The sequence below is a fragment of the Alnus glutinosa genome, chromosome 1 (assembly GCF_958979055.1).
Source record: "Alnus glutinosa chromosome 1, dhAlnGlut1.1, whole genome shotgun sequence".
Lineage (NCBI taxonomy): Eukaryota > Viridiplantae > Streptophyta > Magnoliopsida > Fagales > Betulaceae > Alnus > Alnus glutinosa.
Window position 1 is genome coordinate 40,639,006 of NC_084886.1, and position 15,172 is coordinate 40,654,177.

The 15,172-nt window shown below is 35.7% G+C and overlaps 1 protein-coding gene across 2 annotated transcripts; it reads left to right on the plus strand.

Moving 5' to 3' along the window:
* Positions 1-9,495: 9,495 nt before the first annotated feature.
* On the plus strand, positions 9,496-14,841 carry LOC133881341 (sodium/hydrogen exchanger 1-like). Of its 2 annotated transcripts, none has more exons than XM_062320265.1 (15): positions 9,496-9,653; positions 10,016-10,343; positions 10,449-10,567; positions 10,967-11,064; positions 11,529-11,588; positions 11,695-11,741; positions 11,826-12,020; positions 12,100-12,146; positions 12,451-12,517; positions 12,614-12,714; positions 12,854-12,955; positions 13,100-13,238; positions 13,326-13,388; positions 13,489-13,572; positions 13,989-14,841. In XM_062320265.1, exons 2-15 carry the CDS (start codon positions 10,176-10,178, stop codon positions 14,322-14,324), a joined length of 1,626 nt encoding a protein of 541 aa, XP_062176249.1. In that variant the 5' UTR covers positions 9,496-9,653; positions 10,016-10,175; the 3' UTR covers positions 14,325-14,841. The 2 variants fall into 2 exon arrangements, with proteins under 2 accessions (XP_062176249.1, XP_062176255.1); XM_062320271.1 differs by lacking the exon at positions 9,496-9,653 and adding an exon at positions 9,741-9,770.
* The last annotated feature ends 331 nt before the right edge of the window (positions 14,842-15,172 follow it).

Below are 15,172 nucleotides of genomic sequence, written 5' to 3' on the forward strand. Positions count from 1 at the left end.
CTCTTGTTGTTGTAACTAATTATTTGAATAAGTTGATCGGTTCTGTGGATAACCGTTTAAGTCGATTGCAGTTACCGACTATAGAGATTAAAGAAAGCGGTTAATAATCAGATAATTGGTTTTATAATATATATTATATATAAAAAAGTTAAATTAAAAATTAAAACCTAAAACCATGTGACGTGCATGCATTTGAGCCTCTCTTATTGATTTTTCTTTCTTTTTTTCTTTCTTTCTTTTAAATTACTTGGTCCATGAGTAGAGGGAGAAAAATGGATGGGATTTCATCTCATAGTCTTTCAATACACTCATGACTAAGGACAATTTGGATGTTTTAAACTTCCCATATTAAAACACAAGTATGTCAAAGGAACTAAAAACTGAAATTAATTAATTTTTTTATTAATTCATTTATGGGCTTTTGATCAATTTTACTAAGTTATCTTAGGCCCAACTAATTGGGCCTGAACATCTAAGCCCATCACCAAGGGCTAACCTACAAGTTAAGCTAGGGTTTAAAGTAAAGGCGTTAACTTGGGCCTTCCAACTGGAAGGGCCTGTTAACCCATAATGTAAGACTCAAAACCAATACCCCAACAAGCACTAGCCCTCGGCCCATGCATCCCTTGAAGGATAATGTGGGATGTATTACTGAATAAATGGATAGAGCCCCGTGGCTCCAATTATAGAGAAAAAAAAAAAAAAAAAGCAACAGGCTTCTGTTCTTAATTTAAATGATTACCCGACCTAATTAAATGTTAAAAATATATTAGTGCTTGATGCGGGAAATGTTTTTACCATTAGTGGATTATCGACTTTTTTATTTTTAATGAATCCTAATTATTAAATTATAGTAGATATTCTCCATTAGAGTGTGGGGATGAATGTGTATACTAAGGGTCCGTTTGGGATTACGGTTTTAAAAAGTGCAATCTCCTTCATTGAGCACCGCCGAACACAACCGACAATTCCTCCGTCACTGCTCCACCATCGATTAGTTCTTAATTTTGTTGTCTTTCTCCCTCTTTCGCACTCTGAAGTTCTTAATTATTCAACATCTTCCGTGGTATGGAGCTTGATGGAATGTCTTCTTATTCTTATGCTTCGTTTATGCTCCCTTTCTCGCCACAAAGATGGGGGGTGGTTTGAGAGATCCAAATGCGCATGAGCTAGCACCCACAATTTCGTGAACTGTTAGAGGTTGAAGAAGAAAATATTTAGATTCCACCACCAAGAAAGAGATCTCCAGGTGTAGCAAAAAGAAGAAATAAACGGACAACCACACTGATTGACGACTTTTTCGATTAGAATTCCCAACTTAGAAATACATTCTTTCTAGATCAGAGAACTGTTATAGATTCAATGAAGGAAAATGGGTAAAATCTTTGGTTTTGTCGATTGGTTTCTCAAGGAGATGGGTAAAATTCTGTGTTTTCGTCCTATTTTCATTTGGTTAGATATACTGGTGTGTCAAATTTCTATTGGAGGGTACAGAGGGCCTGGTTTGTGCCAAGTATCTATATAAATTATTCTCTTAGAAAAAGGTGGATAAAAAATGTTCTAGAGGTTCACGAAGCATCACTTTTTATTAAATCGCTTGATAATGTTTAAATCTTGTCAACTTAAATACTAGGTTTCAATCCTCACCAAATAGATTCTTTCGTCATATCTCAATTAATTTTTTAATATTCCTGCCACGTAATACTCAATTAAAAATCGACATGTGACACTATAGCACAATTAATATCTCTACTCAGCGTCTAAACACTTTGACTTGCCACATCAGCAAGACACGTCATCAAGAAAAGAAAAAAAAAACAGCAAATCACCCCCAAAAACGTGTGATTTGATTGAACCCATGACATTACAATCGAGGCAATTATGCGCAAATTGGCTCGGACCAATACTGGCCCAACATTGTTCATCATCATATATTCATATGGGAATTGATGGGCGCCCTTCTGATCAAGAGGGCGAGCAAACCCTCGTGAAATAGAATATCAAACTCACTAATGGGCAGGAACAATTTCATTCGACTCTGTCATAGGTTTGATTAAGAGAATCAGATTTGGATGTAGAGTATCATGCGTGAGATTGGGAAAGATCATCAGTCTGCGTGATCTTAAGGAACTGCAACAGACTTTTCGTGTAACGAAGAGAATGCAGTCTTGAGTCAAGTAATTCATAGCTAGCAGATTATTCTAGAAGCCAAGCAATTTACAGCTGGCAAACTTATATAGATCGAAGGGGCATGGGTAATTCAGTCACATGGGCTTTGTTAGTTTGTTATAACTAAATGAGTTGCCAAAGCTATTGAGCTAACCACTTGGACTGAGCTGGCATACAAGTGGGCTATAGAATAAAAGATCCAATTTATTTTGTATTTTCATTTATTCAGTCGATTGTATTCTCATTAGTACAACTAGCTTAACAATTATAATTCTAGAGAAGTTTAATTAGATCAAGCTCGAATTGATCTGTAAGGGTGTAATCAGTATTTCTGTTATATAATTCACTCATTTTCTTTCTTTATTTCTTACAATTCCGCCTTAAATACCTAATTCAGTAACATACTTGTTATAGACTTTCTCAAATGAAATTATATATGAAGTATTTAATGTGAGCTAGGGAGAGATTGTTGAGACAAAAAGTCATTCTCTACGAGCCTTCAAAAAATTAGACAAGGACCTTGTCCAGTTCGGTTAAACTGAAGAGCATCCGATTCCTTTTATTTTAAGGATAAAATTGTCTTTTTAACTGTTTTGAACAAGGAACTAACCTGAATACTCTCTAATTCAACTGAACATGAGAGAATCTATAGCCAAAAAATTGACCCGTTAAGCGCTATGTCTCTTACACATACACTCCCTACCAGACCCTACGCGAGATTGTTGAGACACCATATATATCTCTTACCCGAAATGATGATTCTTTCTACTATTGGACAACTATAGTGCCATCGAAATTCCAGAAGAGTAAGAACACTTTCTGACACACCCGTTCATGATCACGCAACCAAACGTGAACATATCAATGCCGAAGCTAGCCAGAATTGATCGACACTATCATCATACGACATCCACGCGAGGGGAGGGGGGGCTTAGCAAACAAAATTAAGTAACCATATTTTAGTTTAATTAACCTAGGCAATCCACGTAGCCACGTGGCATGGGAGATCTCCGATCATATGGACCATCGATCAGCATGCACATCATTCAATCCTCCAATATGCATATAAAATTAACAAGCCTTTGTCGGGATTAAGCAAGTCAGTCATCATGGCTTGCTGCCCAAAACATGCACCCAGAGTGCTCTCTTTTGTAATGAAAAGCCACGTACCCCACAATTCCGTACCATTCTAAACCCAGAATATTAAATTTCCCATAAAGCAAACAGTTTTTTTTTTTTTTTTTTTTTTTTCTAAAAAAAAATAAATAAATATGATCAGGGCCGTACTGCCCCACCCACCAACGAACATCCAATGAAAGTGGGAAACATTGATTCAGCGATGCTTCCAGCGTGGGGGACTCGGGCAAAGGAGGGTCCCGTGTCAAAGTTTAATTTGCATATACTATTCTATGATGCCTCGAGATTCTACTTTTATCGTTGAAGAGTTCTGTGTATCATCAAGTTCGTGGGAGAACTTTCTAAATTATTGAGGAAGTAACTCGAAATCTTGACATGAAGGTCCTAATTAATTGTTAGATTAATTTTAGTTTAAAAAATAAATAAATTTTAAAGATTAGTGCCAACTGTCAATCGACATTAAGATAAAAATGTAGTCTATATTATTTTTCATTTTAAAACAATAATGTTAAAAATTACATTAATTTTTATCTTATAATACCGATGTGTCAGTCCTAACCAATCGTTGAATTAGTCATTTTTTTAAAAAAATAAAAATAAATGAAAATTGGTTGAGATTGCCACATCAGCATTGTGAGTAATGTTAAGAACCATTTTTTTGTCATCTTTTTATCCTCTCAAAGTTAATGTGGCTTTTAAAATCACAATTAGATTTGAGATGGATCACTATTAGATTTTGATTCAATTGTGATTTTAAAAGTCATATCAACTTTAGGAGGATAAAAAGATGACAAAAAAATGGTTTCTAGCATTACTCGATAGCTGTAGGATAAAAATATGATTTTTAACATTTCTCATTCTAAAAAAAGTAAAGCTAAAAATTACATTTTTATCCCATAATACTAGTGTGACAGTCTCAATTAACCGTTGAATTCATCATTATTTAAAAAAAAAAAAAAAAAAAAAAAATATCCAAGGATATCTAACAATTTTTTTTTTTTTTTGAGTAATATGAACCATGGTTATGCTTGCACTCACGATGTAAAGACGCGTGGCATGTAAATGGTATACTGGTTTATTAGTCTTGGGATTAGATTAATACACAACACTAACATAACAACCCTTCACATGAGGGTGGGCTCCAGTGTGTAGGGTTTACCTCTATGTGAGGAGTTGTTGTGTGAATGTTATGTTAGTGTTATAAATTTAACATTGTTCATTAGTCTTTGGGTTAGGGACGGATGTATTTTGGGGCTTGGGCATGGCATAAATGCAAGTGCCTCATTGTAAAAATTGTCTCCGCCCTGCTTTGGGCGATGACTTAAGCCGTTAATGTCATTAATTTGCTTATTTGACAATTGACATGGATAGGGTTGTAAATAAACCAGTCCGTTCGACAGGCCGCTCGATACCCGCTCGGTTTAGCCCGATCCGAATTCGAGCTCGATACTGTAGAAACTCGATCGTTACTGTAGAAACCCGCTCGATTAGTAAGTGATACATACCCAACTCGCTCGACAAAACTTGATAGGGGCTTGCGAGCTCAGCTCGTTTAAAGCTCGACCGGATCGCTCGCCCGGTTCGTTAGTTCAACTCGTTAGCTCGTTCATATCTTACATATATATTAGTAAATAGTAAATATAGTATAATATATATAGTATTACATATTAATTATAATACTTTGATAACAATATTTAGTATGTTAAATTAACATATTAAGTTATTAATAGTTAGTATATAACAATATAACAATATTAAATAGTTACCATATATATATATATAAACACATATATCACATCACACATGATTAACAATAGTAATATATTATACTTATATTTTAGTTACTTAGTTATATAGAATATATTAGACTTACTATTTGTTCACGTTATACATATACCATAGTTTATACTCTCTACTTATATATAATAACATATTGTTAATTTGTTACTTATAAACTATAGTTATGTACTATATTTTATAATATGCCTTATATAGTTACATATTATATATTTTTGTTATTAATAAATGCATAGAGGTTGTTCATAAACTTGGGCTTGAATTCTGCTTTGATTATTCATTGAAAAATTTAATAGTCTACATCGAGCTCTAATTGAGCCGAGCTTGTCCAGTAACCCGGCTCGACTCGAATGTCATTTTCAACGAACTCGAGCTTGAGCTCGAGCTCGCCCGAGTTTTAAACGAGCCGAGCTTGAACATGCAATTTATAGCTCGGCTCGAATTCAAGCTCGACTATTTAGGCTCGACTCATAAATGAGCCAGTCTTGAAATCTTCAAACTCGACTCGGCTCGGCTCGATTACATCCCTAGACATGGACAAATATTCTGCATTAAAATGTGAGGAGTGATCCAATTGGTGGAGAACTTTTCAGATTATACACGAGAAAGTGGTAGTAGTGGTGTTCAGAAACTTTTGTAATGTATATATCTTCACGTACGTTTGCACTTACGTAAAGGTCGGCCTAGCATGGAATTTAATTGGTTAGTCTTTTTTGATGATGACTTAAGCCTTTTTGTCATTAATTTGACGTGAACAATTAGTATTAAAATTTCAGGACAGCGACCAAGAGACCATTGACCAAATTAGTGAATAATTAAGCTAGGATAAAGTTTATCATTAATTAGGAATCTAAGATTAGCATTTTGAGTACATGCACTGCACTTTACATTTTAGATATGTAGTAGTTTAATAGACGATAAATATTATTTTGTATAATTTTTAATATTTTTTTAGCATATTTAATTGATGTGATATGTTCAATTCGCCCTTAGATTAATTTTAATTAAAAAAAAAATTAAAATTCAAGGGTGGTTTGAATATGTCACGTCAGTTGATTATTATGGGATAAGGCAAAAAAAAAAAAAAAAAAAAGAACATTTCTTTTAATAAATTAGGTTGGATGAAATTTCTTCAATCCAATTTGGCAAAAACTTTTGTCTAGAAAACAATGCAAAACAAAAAAGACAATTTCATGAACTCAAAATATAAAGAAAATATTTGATTAAATATTTGAAATTGCATACCCACATGCGAATTATTATATGAGAGTAGTGTTAAAGTATTGATTAAACGATTACATTTATCATTTCTATGAGCTTAAGCTTTTGGGATAAATGATGATTTAACATGATATTAAAACCACAGATCATAAGTCCAAACCCTGGTTCCATTATTTATCTAACATTTTAATTAAATATTCTCATTCTTTATATGTGTAATAACCCACCCCAAACAATACAATATTATTCGTTTTGGGCTCCTCCTAACCAGACTTTCCAAGAGATCACCCATCCTGATACTACTCTAACATGATCACGTTTAACTGCAGAGTTTTGATAGATTCATAGCCATCACAGCTTTAAAACGCGTTGTGTCAAGAATTGTGCGTTTATACAAATAAGCAAGTCCATATTCCCAGGCGATGTGGGACTTCACAATCACCTCCTTTTGGGACCCAGTGTGACGTCCCACATCGTCTGAGAATGAGGATGTGCTTATATGTATAAATGCACCATTTATGATATAACGCGTTTTAAAGCCGTAATGGCAATGAACCTATCAGAACTCCGCAGCTAAGCGTGCTTCTGCGAGAGCAATCCCAGGATGGGTGATCTCCTGGGAAGTCTGACTTGAGAAGCCAAAAACGAACAATATTGTGTCATTGGGGGTGGGTCGTTACACCCAGCGTCCCCGCTGGCGACCCTCATAGGATCTCCCGATTCTTAGCGTCCCAACAAGTGCCCGCTGGCAATCCTCGATCATGGCCTTGTGCATGCTTCCCCATCTCAGGCTGGGCAATGACTCTGATACCATTTTCCTACTAATTAAGTCTAACCTAACGCTCTGGCTCCTACGAATCTACAGAACCTTATAGCCTTTGAACTGATACTATTTGTAACGATTTAGGAAAAAGTGTTAGCCATATATGCGCTATTAGTACTCCAAAATGACTAGTCAACTTGAAATTTTTCTAGAATTCTTTATAAAGCTCAGTTTCATCTAGTAACTAGATAATGTGACACTTAACACCCATGAGTATCTTTATAAACCATTTATTTTATATGAGCTATTCATCTTTTTCTGATATGAAACTGAAGTATTACAATATGTATATAAAGATTCCGTGCATTGCTTTTAAGGCTAGGAGGAAATTAAACATAGCAGGGTAGCTAGGTTGAAAAAATTCAAATAGTAATCGAATGTTTTAGGTGATGGACAGAAGGAGATGTATCGACTTGAAATTAAATCATCAAAAATCATACTTTTGCTCGAATACATATATACTGGGATTCCAAATTACGTAGCCGCACTAACTATGTTCCCTCGATCTTTTGCCAACCTTTGTTCCCCTCAATCAATTATATTCACTCATATATACTGGCGGTCCTTTGGTTCTAATGCATACCCGCTTTGTTTGGGCTGCTTTTATAAGTTTTATATCGCTATGGCAACGATGTGACAACCACCACTAGAAGATGTAAATGCATGCAGTCTCTTTCATATGGGGCTAGCTTATAGCTTATAGCTTATAGCTTTCTTTTTGGGCTACGTAATGCTCATAGTCGTTTGGAAACTTCATAAAAATCAGTATGGTTGGGACAGTGGCAAGGATGTGACAGATCATCGATCGAGGTGCGCCATTGCATATGGACATCGTGTTGTAATATGTCCCCTGCATTAAAATAGGGGGCCCCGCCGGGAAGATGCTTGGAAATGGAGAAAATTACAAGCCCTTCTTTTCTTTTTTTCTTTAAAAAAAAAAAAAAAAGGTTAAAATTACAGGTTGCTTTATTTGATTGCATGGAGGCAAAATCATCTTTACAGGAAAATTAGCAATAGCAAACCCCTCCCACCCCCCCCCCCCCCCCCCCCCCCAAAAAAAAAAAAAAAAAAAAAAACCAATTTTGAATATCAATGGGAAAATGTTTTGCCATTTGAGTGAAATTAGAAACCACATTTTATCTCGTATATAATTTGAAAATAATAATTCAATGGCTAATTGATATTGACACATCAGCATAGTAGATAGCGATGAAATAAAAGTATAGTTTGTAACATTAATTACTCTTTTCCGTTTGAGAAAGAGTAGTATTATATATATAGTATCACACCACTATCTTACTATACTGACATTAGCAATCCACCATTTGTTCTTTTCTTTTCTTTTTAAGAATTGTTGATTTAAGGGTGAATTGATAATGTCATGTCAACATAATGAGATGGCGGTGGAATATATATAACATTACTATTTGAAAAATGCTAGAAATTATATGTTTAATCCAATTTTTATCCTATTTGCTGATGATGTACATGGCATTGCCAATTAACTCTTGAATTAATTATTATTAAAAGAAAAAGATACAAACATTATATTGATTGACATTACTACCTTAACAACATGAGGTAAAAGTAATATTGCATTTAAGATTTGCCAACAACATTAATAAAATTTGAATAGAGATCAAACTCTAGGTCAACATAGAGGAGAAATATGTCATTCCCTCCTTATCTTTTGTTCATCCTCTTACAAGAAATGAGCAAATTATTACTGAATATGTGGAGACTCACAAATTTAATAATAAATTAAAAAAGAAGAAGATAAAAGATGAGAAAAAATAAATGTGTACCCTCTCTCATCGTTACAAGAATATTAAGAAGAGAGAGAGAAGAACAATATTAAATAAATTAGTACAAGACAAAACAACAAAGAGAGAGAATACAAATATGGCCTGCTCAAAAAATGACAAATGCTCACCTCCCAAAATTCCCACCGTAGATGAACGAACCTATGAGTGTATTACAAATGGGTATACTTGGAGGGCAAGTTAACGAAAATTTAATTTAACTAGTCAACATTTTTTTTTGTGCACAAATTCAAATTTTATACTTTTTCTTTTGGTTGAGTAATTCAGTAATTTATTTTGTCAAACACCAATAAAAAAGAGAAGGAATACAAGGAAACTTCCGCTTGTAATTCCAAGTTTTTGACCCGCGAAACAAAAAGAGAAAGAAATCAAAAGCCAAAACGTTACCATAAATGTACTCTCTTTGCGACTCTTTAGACGACACAATCATACCGCTGCTCCTCGCTTTTCTTTCCACTCTCTCTGCCTCCATTTACTTTCAAAACTCAACTATCCCATACACTGTGTACTACAGTCCTAGATTATCACAGCCGTTGCTTCTGTCATCAGTGACTCTCACCGCCCTCAATCAACGGTCGAGTCGATCTCTTGCAACCTCTGACTTCTTCCCTGTGTATATAAATATATTCCGCGGCCTCTCACTTCCCACATCAGTCGCTCTCGACTCTCCCACTGTCCGACCTGTAAACTCTCTCTCTCTCTCTCTCTCTCTCTCTCCAATTTTAAAGCTCCGATATTTTCTCTTCCTAGATTTGCTTAAATCAGCGTTATGGACTTATTGCTCAAACGGAGGAGTTGATGTCGGTTTTCTTCAATTTTCGAATCTAAAAATTAGTTCATTTCTTTTTTTGTTCGTAGTGCAAAAAACTGAGCTGCTATATAGTTCCGAGATTTATTTCTTTTTGGAAATGAAATCACTCTCTGTTTGGTTAATGAGAAAACGCAGGAAAGGAGAAGAAAATTTCTACGCATTTTTTTTTTTTTTTTTTTTGTAAATGTTTTCTCTTTGCTTTTCAATATCCTGACCTTTTGTTTCATTTGGTAGAGTTCGCTTGGAATGCCAGCTGAGAGATCAGAAGGCCGAGCGTTTTGAATTGGAAAATTGACTCTGAACTGAGAATATTGTCCTTATTCTTATTCTTCGTCTTCTTGATATTTATCATTGTGAATTGGATTGGCTTATACTACTACTACGTACTGCTGCTATGGTAGTGGACGGTTTCTTCGGGAAATTGGGGATGGTGACGACCTCCGATCACGCGTCGGTGGTCTCCATGAATCTCTTCGTCGCGCTTCTCTGCGCTTGCATCCTCATTGGCCACTTGTTGGAGGAGAATCGCTGGATGAACGAGTCCATTACTGCTCTTGCTATTGTAAGTATGTGTGTATATGTATATATGCATCGATGCGTGGTTATATGTACCGTGGACGTGGGCGTGTGTATCTGTGTCTGTGAGTGAATTTGAATTTGATGGCAGGGTTTGTGTACCGGAATTGTTATACTGCTCACTACCGGAGGAAAAAGCTCGCATTTGCTAGTATTTAGTGAAGATCTTTTCTTTATTTATCTTCTTCCGCCGATCATTTTCAATGCCGGGTAAGTTTGGTATTCTCTGAGATTGGTTATCTAGGATTCAAATCTTTGTTGTTAGTACTGTGGGTTTGTTTTCTTGGTTGTTTGGTGTTTTATTAGTGTGACTTTGTAACGGCCAGTGTGATTAAGGGTTAGGATTTGCAATTTGATTCTCAATGTGATTCTAGGAACTATGAAGTGCTTTCGTAGATGTTGGTTGCCAATCGCTCAATGGGGTCGACAAATTTTTATTTTTCATCCGCAAATTTTGATAAGAGTGAATTGGTGGAAGCAGGAAACGTTCTTAACTCTCACGAGAAAAGCATTTAGGAAAAATGAAAAACAGAGAAGAAGATCTTGTTAACTGGTTGGATACAGAGAGCTGTTATTGTGACTGATCTCTCTCTTCTTTTTCCTCACCAGGTTCCAGGTGAAGAAGAAGCAATTTTTTCGCAACTTCATGACAATAATGCTGTTTGGTGCAGTTGGTACTCTGATATCCTTTGCCATCATATCATTAGGTACACTCAGTAACATGATAAAACCAATTGAATGGAGACAATCAAACTCATTCTCAGGTTCTGAAGTCACTGTTGATTGAAAACACATTGATTCACCAAGTGACCACAGACAAAAGAGTAATGCTTTAGTAAACTGTTATACGACTGTTATACAACTTGATGATATGACAGTGATAATTAACCCTTTGATCAATACTTGTAAAAGAAAAGAATTAATGATTGATTTTCATTACCACATCATTCCGGTGGTAGTTGTATAGCAGCTCAATATCATTACTCCTGAACAGAAATGCAGTTGTCACCATTCCTGAGATTGGAGTTCAAGTAACAAGTAGCACTAAGTGTGCTTCATCACTTGCATTTCCCACGTTCTAATTATGAAGAATGGTTGATAAGTGCAGAATTCTAACCCTGTTTATACGGTATATTCATGATTTTTTTTTTTTTTTTTTTTTTTGGCGTAGGTGCTATACACTTTTTCCAGAAAATGAATATCGGTCCCCTCAAGATAGGAGATTTTCTCGGTATAGTCATTATTACTCTTTGTGTGTACGAACTGTTCTTCATTCTGTTTTCTCTCAGCATATATAGCTTTCCTTCCTATTTACTTACTCATTCAATTGATTGCAGCAATTGGAGCGATATTTTCTGCAACAGATTCTGTTTGCACCTTGCAGGTATAAATGGCAGTGAAGCTGCTTGTGGTCCTATAACAACTTACAAAAAAGATGCTTAAGAAACAATCCATTCTGTTTGTACAGGTGCTCAATCAGGACGAGACACCTTTGCTATACAGCCTCGTTTTCGGAGAAGGCGTAGTAAATGATGCCACATCAGTGGTGCTTTTCAATGCAATCCAGAGCTTTGACCTGTCTCACTTCAACTCAAGCATTGCTTTGCAGTTTATTGGAAACTTTTTGTATTTATTTATCACAAGCACCATGCTGGGATTTTTAGTAAGTCTCTCTCTCTCTGACCACATGTGCTCTCTTGTGATTGTATATAATTGAATGACATTTTGTTGAACTCTTGCAGGCTGGACTGCTTAGTGCATACATGATTAAAAAGCTCTATTTTGGCAGGTTTGTTTTTTTTCTTCTTGTGGAAATAACTGTTTGTTCTTTTATTGGAGCTGGGAGTTCCAGCGACAGCAGTGCGTCTGCAAGTGAATTACACTCACTTGTTTGAATTACACTCACTTGTTTGCTCTTCATCTGCAGCTGATCTGCTGTTTTATGTAATGAGATATAGGAGTCTGCTATTATCGTTTTGAAATAGACCTCAAGCTGTTATTTGCCAAGTTAAAATGACGACGGGATATTCATAGTATTTTTAGATAGTGCTTTCATATGTTTATTTCTTTTCTTTTTTCAAATAATAAAACAGGCACTCTACAGATCGTGAGGTTGCTCTTATGATACTCATGGCTTACCTTTCATATATGCTAGCTGAAGTAAGTTTTTCCACCACTTATTGTTGCATTTTTCTTTCTTACAATAAGAAGGAATCTGATGGTCTAACCAGGATCAATACTTTATTTATCTTGCAGCTATTTTATTTAAGTGCAATTCTCACCGTATTCTTTTGTGGAATTGTTATGTCTCACTACACATGGCATAACGTGACTGAAAGTTCAAGAGTGACTACGAAGTATGTTTAATCCAGCTAAAAAAAATGTTATTATTAGCAAGTGGCATGCATTATTCTTGTTAATTTTGTTTTCATTTAGGAAAATCCCAGCTTAGCTATACTGTAACTAAGTTTCAGTTCTCTTCATCAATTATTGCAGGCATGCTTTTGCCACGTTGTCATTTGTTGCTGAGATCTTTATATTCCTTTATGTTGGCATGGATGCCTTGGATATTGAGAAGTGGAGAGTTGTAAGCGATAGGTAAAAAGGTTAATACATATGAAGGAGATTAGCTGCTATGAAAACACCTTCCTTGGTTGTAGACTATAAGTGGAATGTCAGTGTGTTACCTTCTGGTAAATGTAAGAGTAACTTTGCTTTGTTTTTGTTTATCTTTTTCCTCAGCCCTGGAAAATCTGTTGGGGTGAGTTCAATTCTGCTGGGACTGATTTTGGTTGGAAGAGCGGCCTTCGTTTTCCCCTTATCCTTCTTATCCAACTTGACAAAGAATTCTCCATATGAGAAAGTCACCTTAAAGCAACAAGTATGATCTTTTCGCAATCTTGCGTTTATGGTCTTAATGCTTTTGATGAATTGCATGTCTGATGTCCCCATGGCTTTTGTTTTGCAGGTAACAATTTGGTGGGCTGGTCTTATGCGTGGTGCTGTTTCTATGGCACTTGCTTATAATCAGGTGAAATATCAATCAGTTTCCTTTTCTATTTGCTGTTGCTTTGGATTACCACCTAATATATTATGATGATGATGATGAGCTCTTTATTTTATGCATGCAGTTTACTCGGTTAGGCCATACTCACTTGCATGGGAATGCAATCATGATCACGAGTACCATTACAGTTGTTCTTTTCAGCACAGTGGTAAGACATCACCTTATCTCTCCATAGAAACCAGCAGGCAACCTTAATCAAGCCCTCACATGTCCGGTCTAAAACATGCCTGGACCAACCTGGCTGTGGCACTTGGTAGTTTACTTGCCCAACAGACTTTAAAGTTAGAACTGTCGTTCGCCAACTTCAACCACGCATATACTATTAAAGAAATTTCCTCTAACCCAATTTATAAATTGAACTATTAAAAAAGTTATATGCTTCTCATGTGCTAATATACACATGACAAATTTATAGACCGTCACTCAGTTTGAAGGAAAATTTTGTCGTTAAAGAAATGCTTTGAGGTTGGATTGAGCTCCTTGGAAATAGGTTGGCAAATGGTGAAAGCCACGAGAAACTGGATTTCATTCGAGATTTATTTTCTTATCTATGGATCTGCGCAGGTGTTTGGATTGATGACTAAACCACTAGTGAGGATCTTGCTTCCTCAATCAAAACTCGGCACAAGCATGACGTCATCGGAACCATCTTCTCCTAAATCCTTCACTGTGCCACTTCTAAGCAATGGACATGATTCGGAGGCTGACAAGGGCAGCCAACACGTGGGCCGCCCAACCAGTTTACGAATGCTTCTGAGCACTCCTTCTCACACTGTCCACCATTATTGGCGAAAATTTGATGATGCCTTCATGCGACCTGTTTTTGGCGGCCGGGGTTTTGTACCCTTTGTTCCTGGCTCCCCAACTGAACAAGAAGTTCTTCAATGGCCCAGGCCTTGAGAAATGAGAAGGGAATTCCAACTGAAAAGATATGAAAAGCACTAATTTCTGAAACAGATAGGTAGGGAATGAAATTCAGCAAAAACAAAATGGTACGTAGGGCGTTGACGAATGGGCTTTCTGTGTGCGAGTTGTTAATATTGGAGATTTCATAGTGGGCGGCAACAGCATTTTCATTCAGCTTGCATGGGCTGCTTGTGATTTGATTTTCGTGTGGTGATTCAAAATTTTCGTGTCTAAATAGGTTGTCAGTGAGGTTGTGTCGTTGCTTGGCCCAAAAAAAGGTGGCGTCCTTGACAGTATATAGGTTTGCAAGTTTTTTCTGATTGTTTTACATATATATTTACTGATTGTATACCCAAAGTGTAAGAGAAAGTCTCAAAAAAAAAAAAGTGTAAGAGAAAGTGAAAATTTTGATATCTTCCTTTTATTTTTTTCATGGCTATGTAATGTAATTCTGCTGTAAAAAAATGAAGAAGAGTGAATCTCTGGAGCATGCTAGTGGAGCTCTCAAAAATTCGATAGTTTTTCGCTCTCTGGTTTTTATAAGTGATAAAATTAGTCCTTATACTTTCTGATACATCCATTTCTGCTGACGAATGTTAGAGCTCCTTTTAGTCTTCTTATGAGGTCATTTTATACTGACATGACACTGTATTTTTTAATAAAAATAAGAAAGAAAAATTAATCTGTAATTTTTCTTTATTAAAAACAAGTTGTAATATCAGCATAAAACTTTAGAAAGATACTAAAAAGAGTTGTAGCGTTTTTTATTTCTGTTAGTAGCTGTTGCGGTTAAAAAAAAAAAGTCAATTGGTCCAATCATGATATGCCACGTGTACTATCTC

Bases quoted from the DNA above. Each gene is read 5' to 3' on its own strand.
- LOC133881341 (XM_062320265.1), top strand. From the start codon at position 10,176: ATGGTAGTGGACGGTTTCTTCGGGAAATTGGGGATGGTGACGACCTCC. The intron at 11,065-11,528 runs GTACACTCAGTA...TTTTTGGCGTAG, and splicing joins CTTTGCCATCATATCATTAG to GTGCTATACACTTTTTCCAG. The intron at 11,742-11,825 runs GTATAAATGGCA...CTGTTTGTACAG, and splicing joins ATTCTGTTTGCACCTTGCAG to GTGCTCAATCAGGACGAGAC.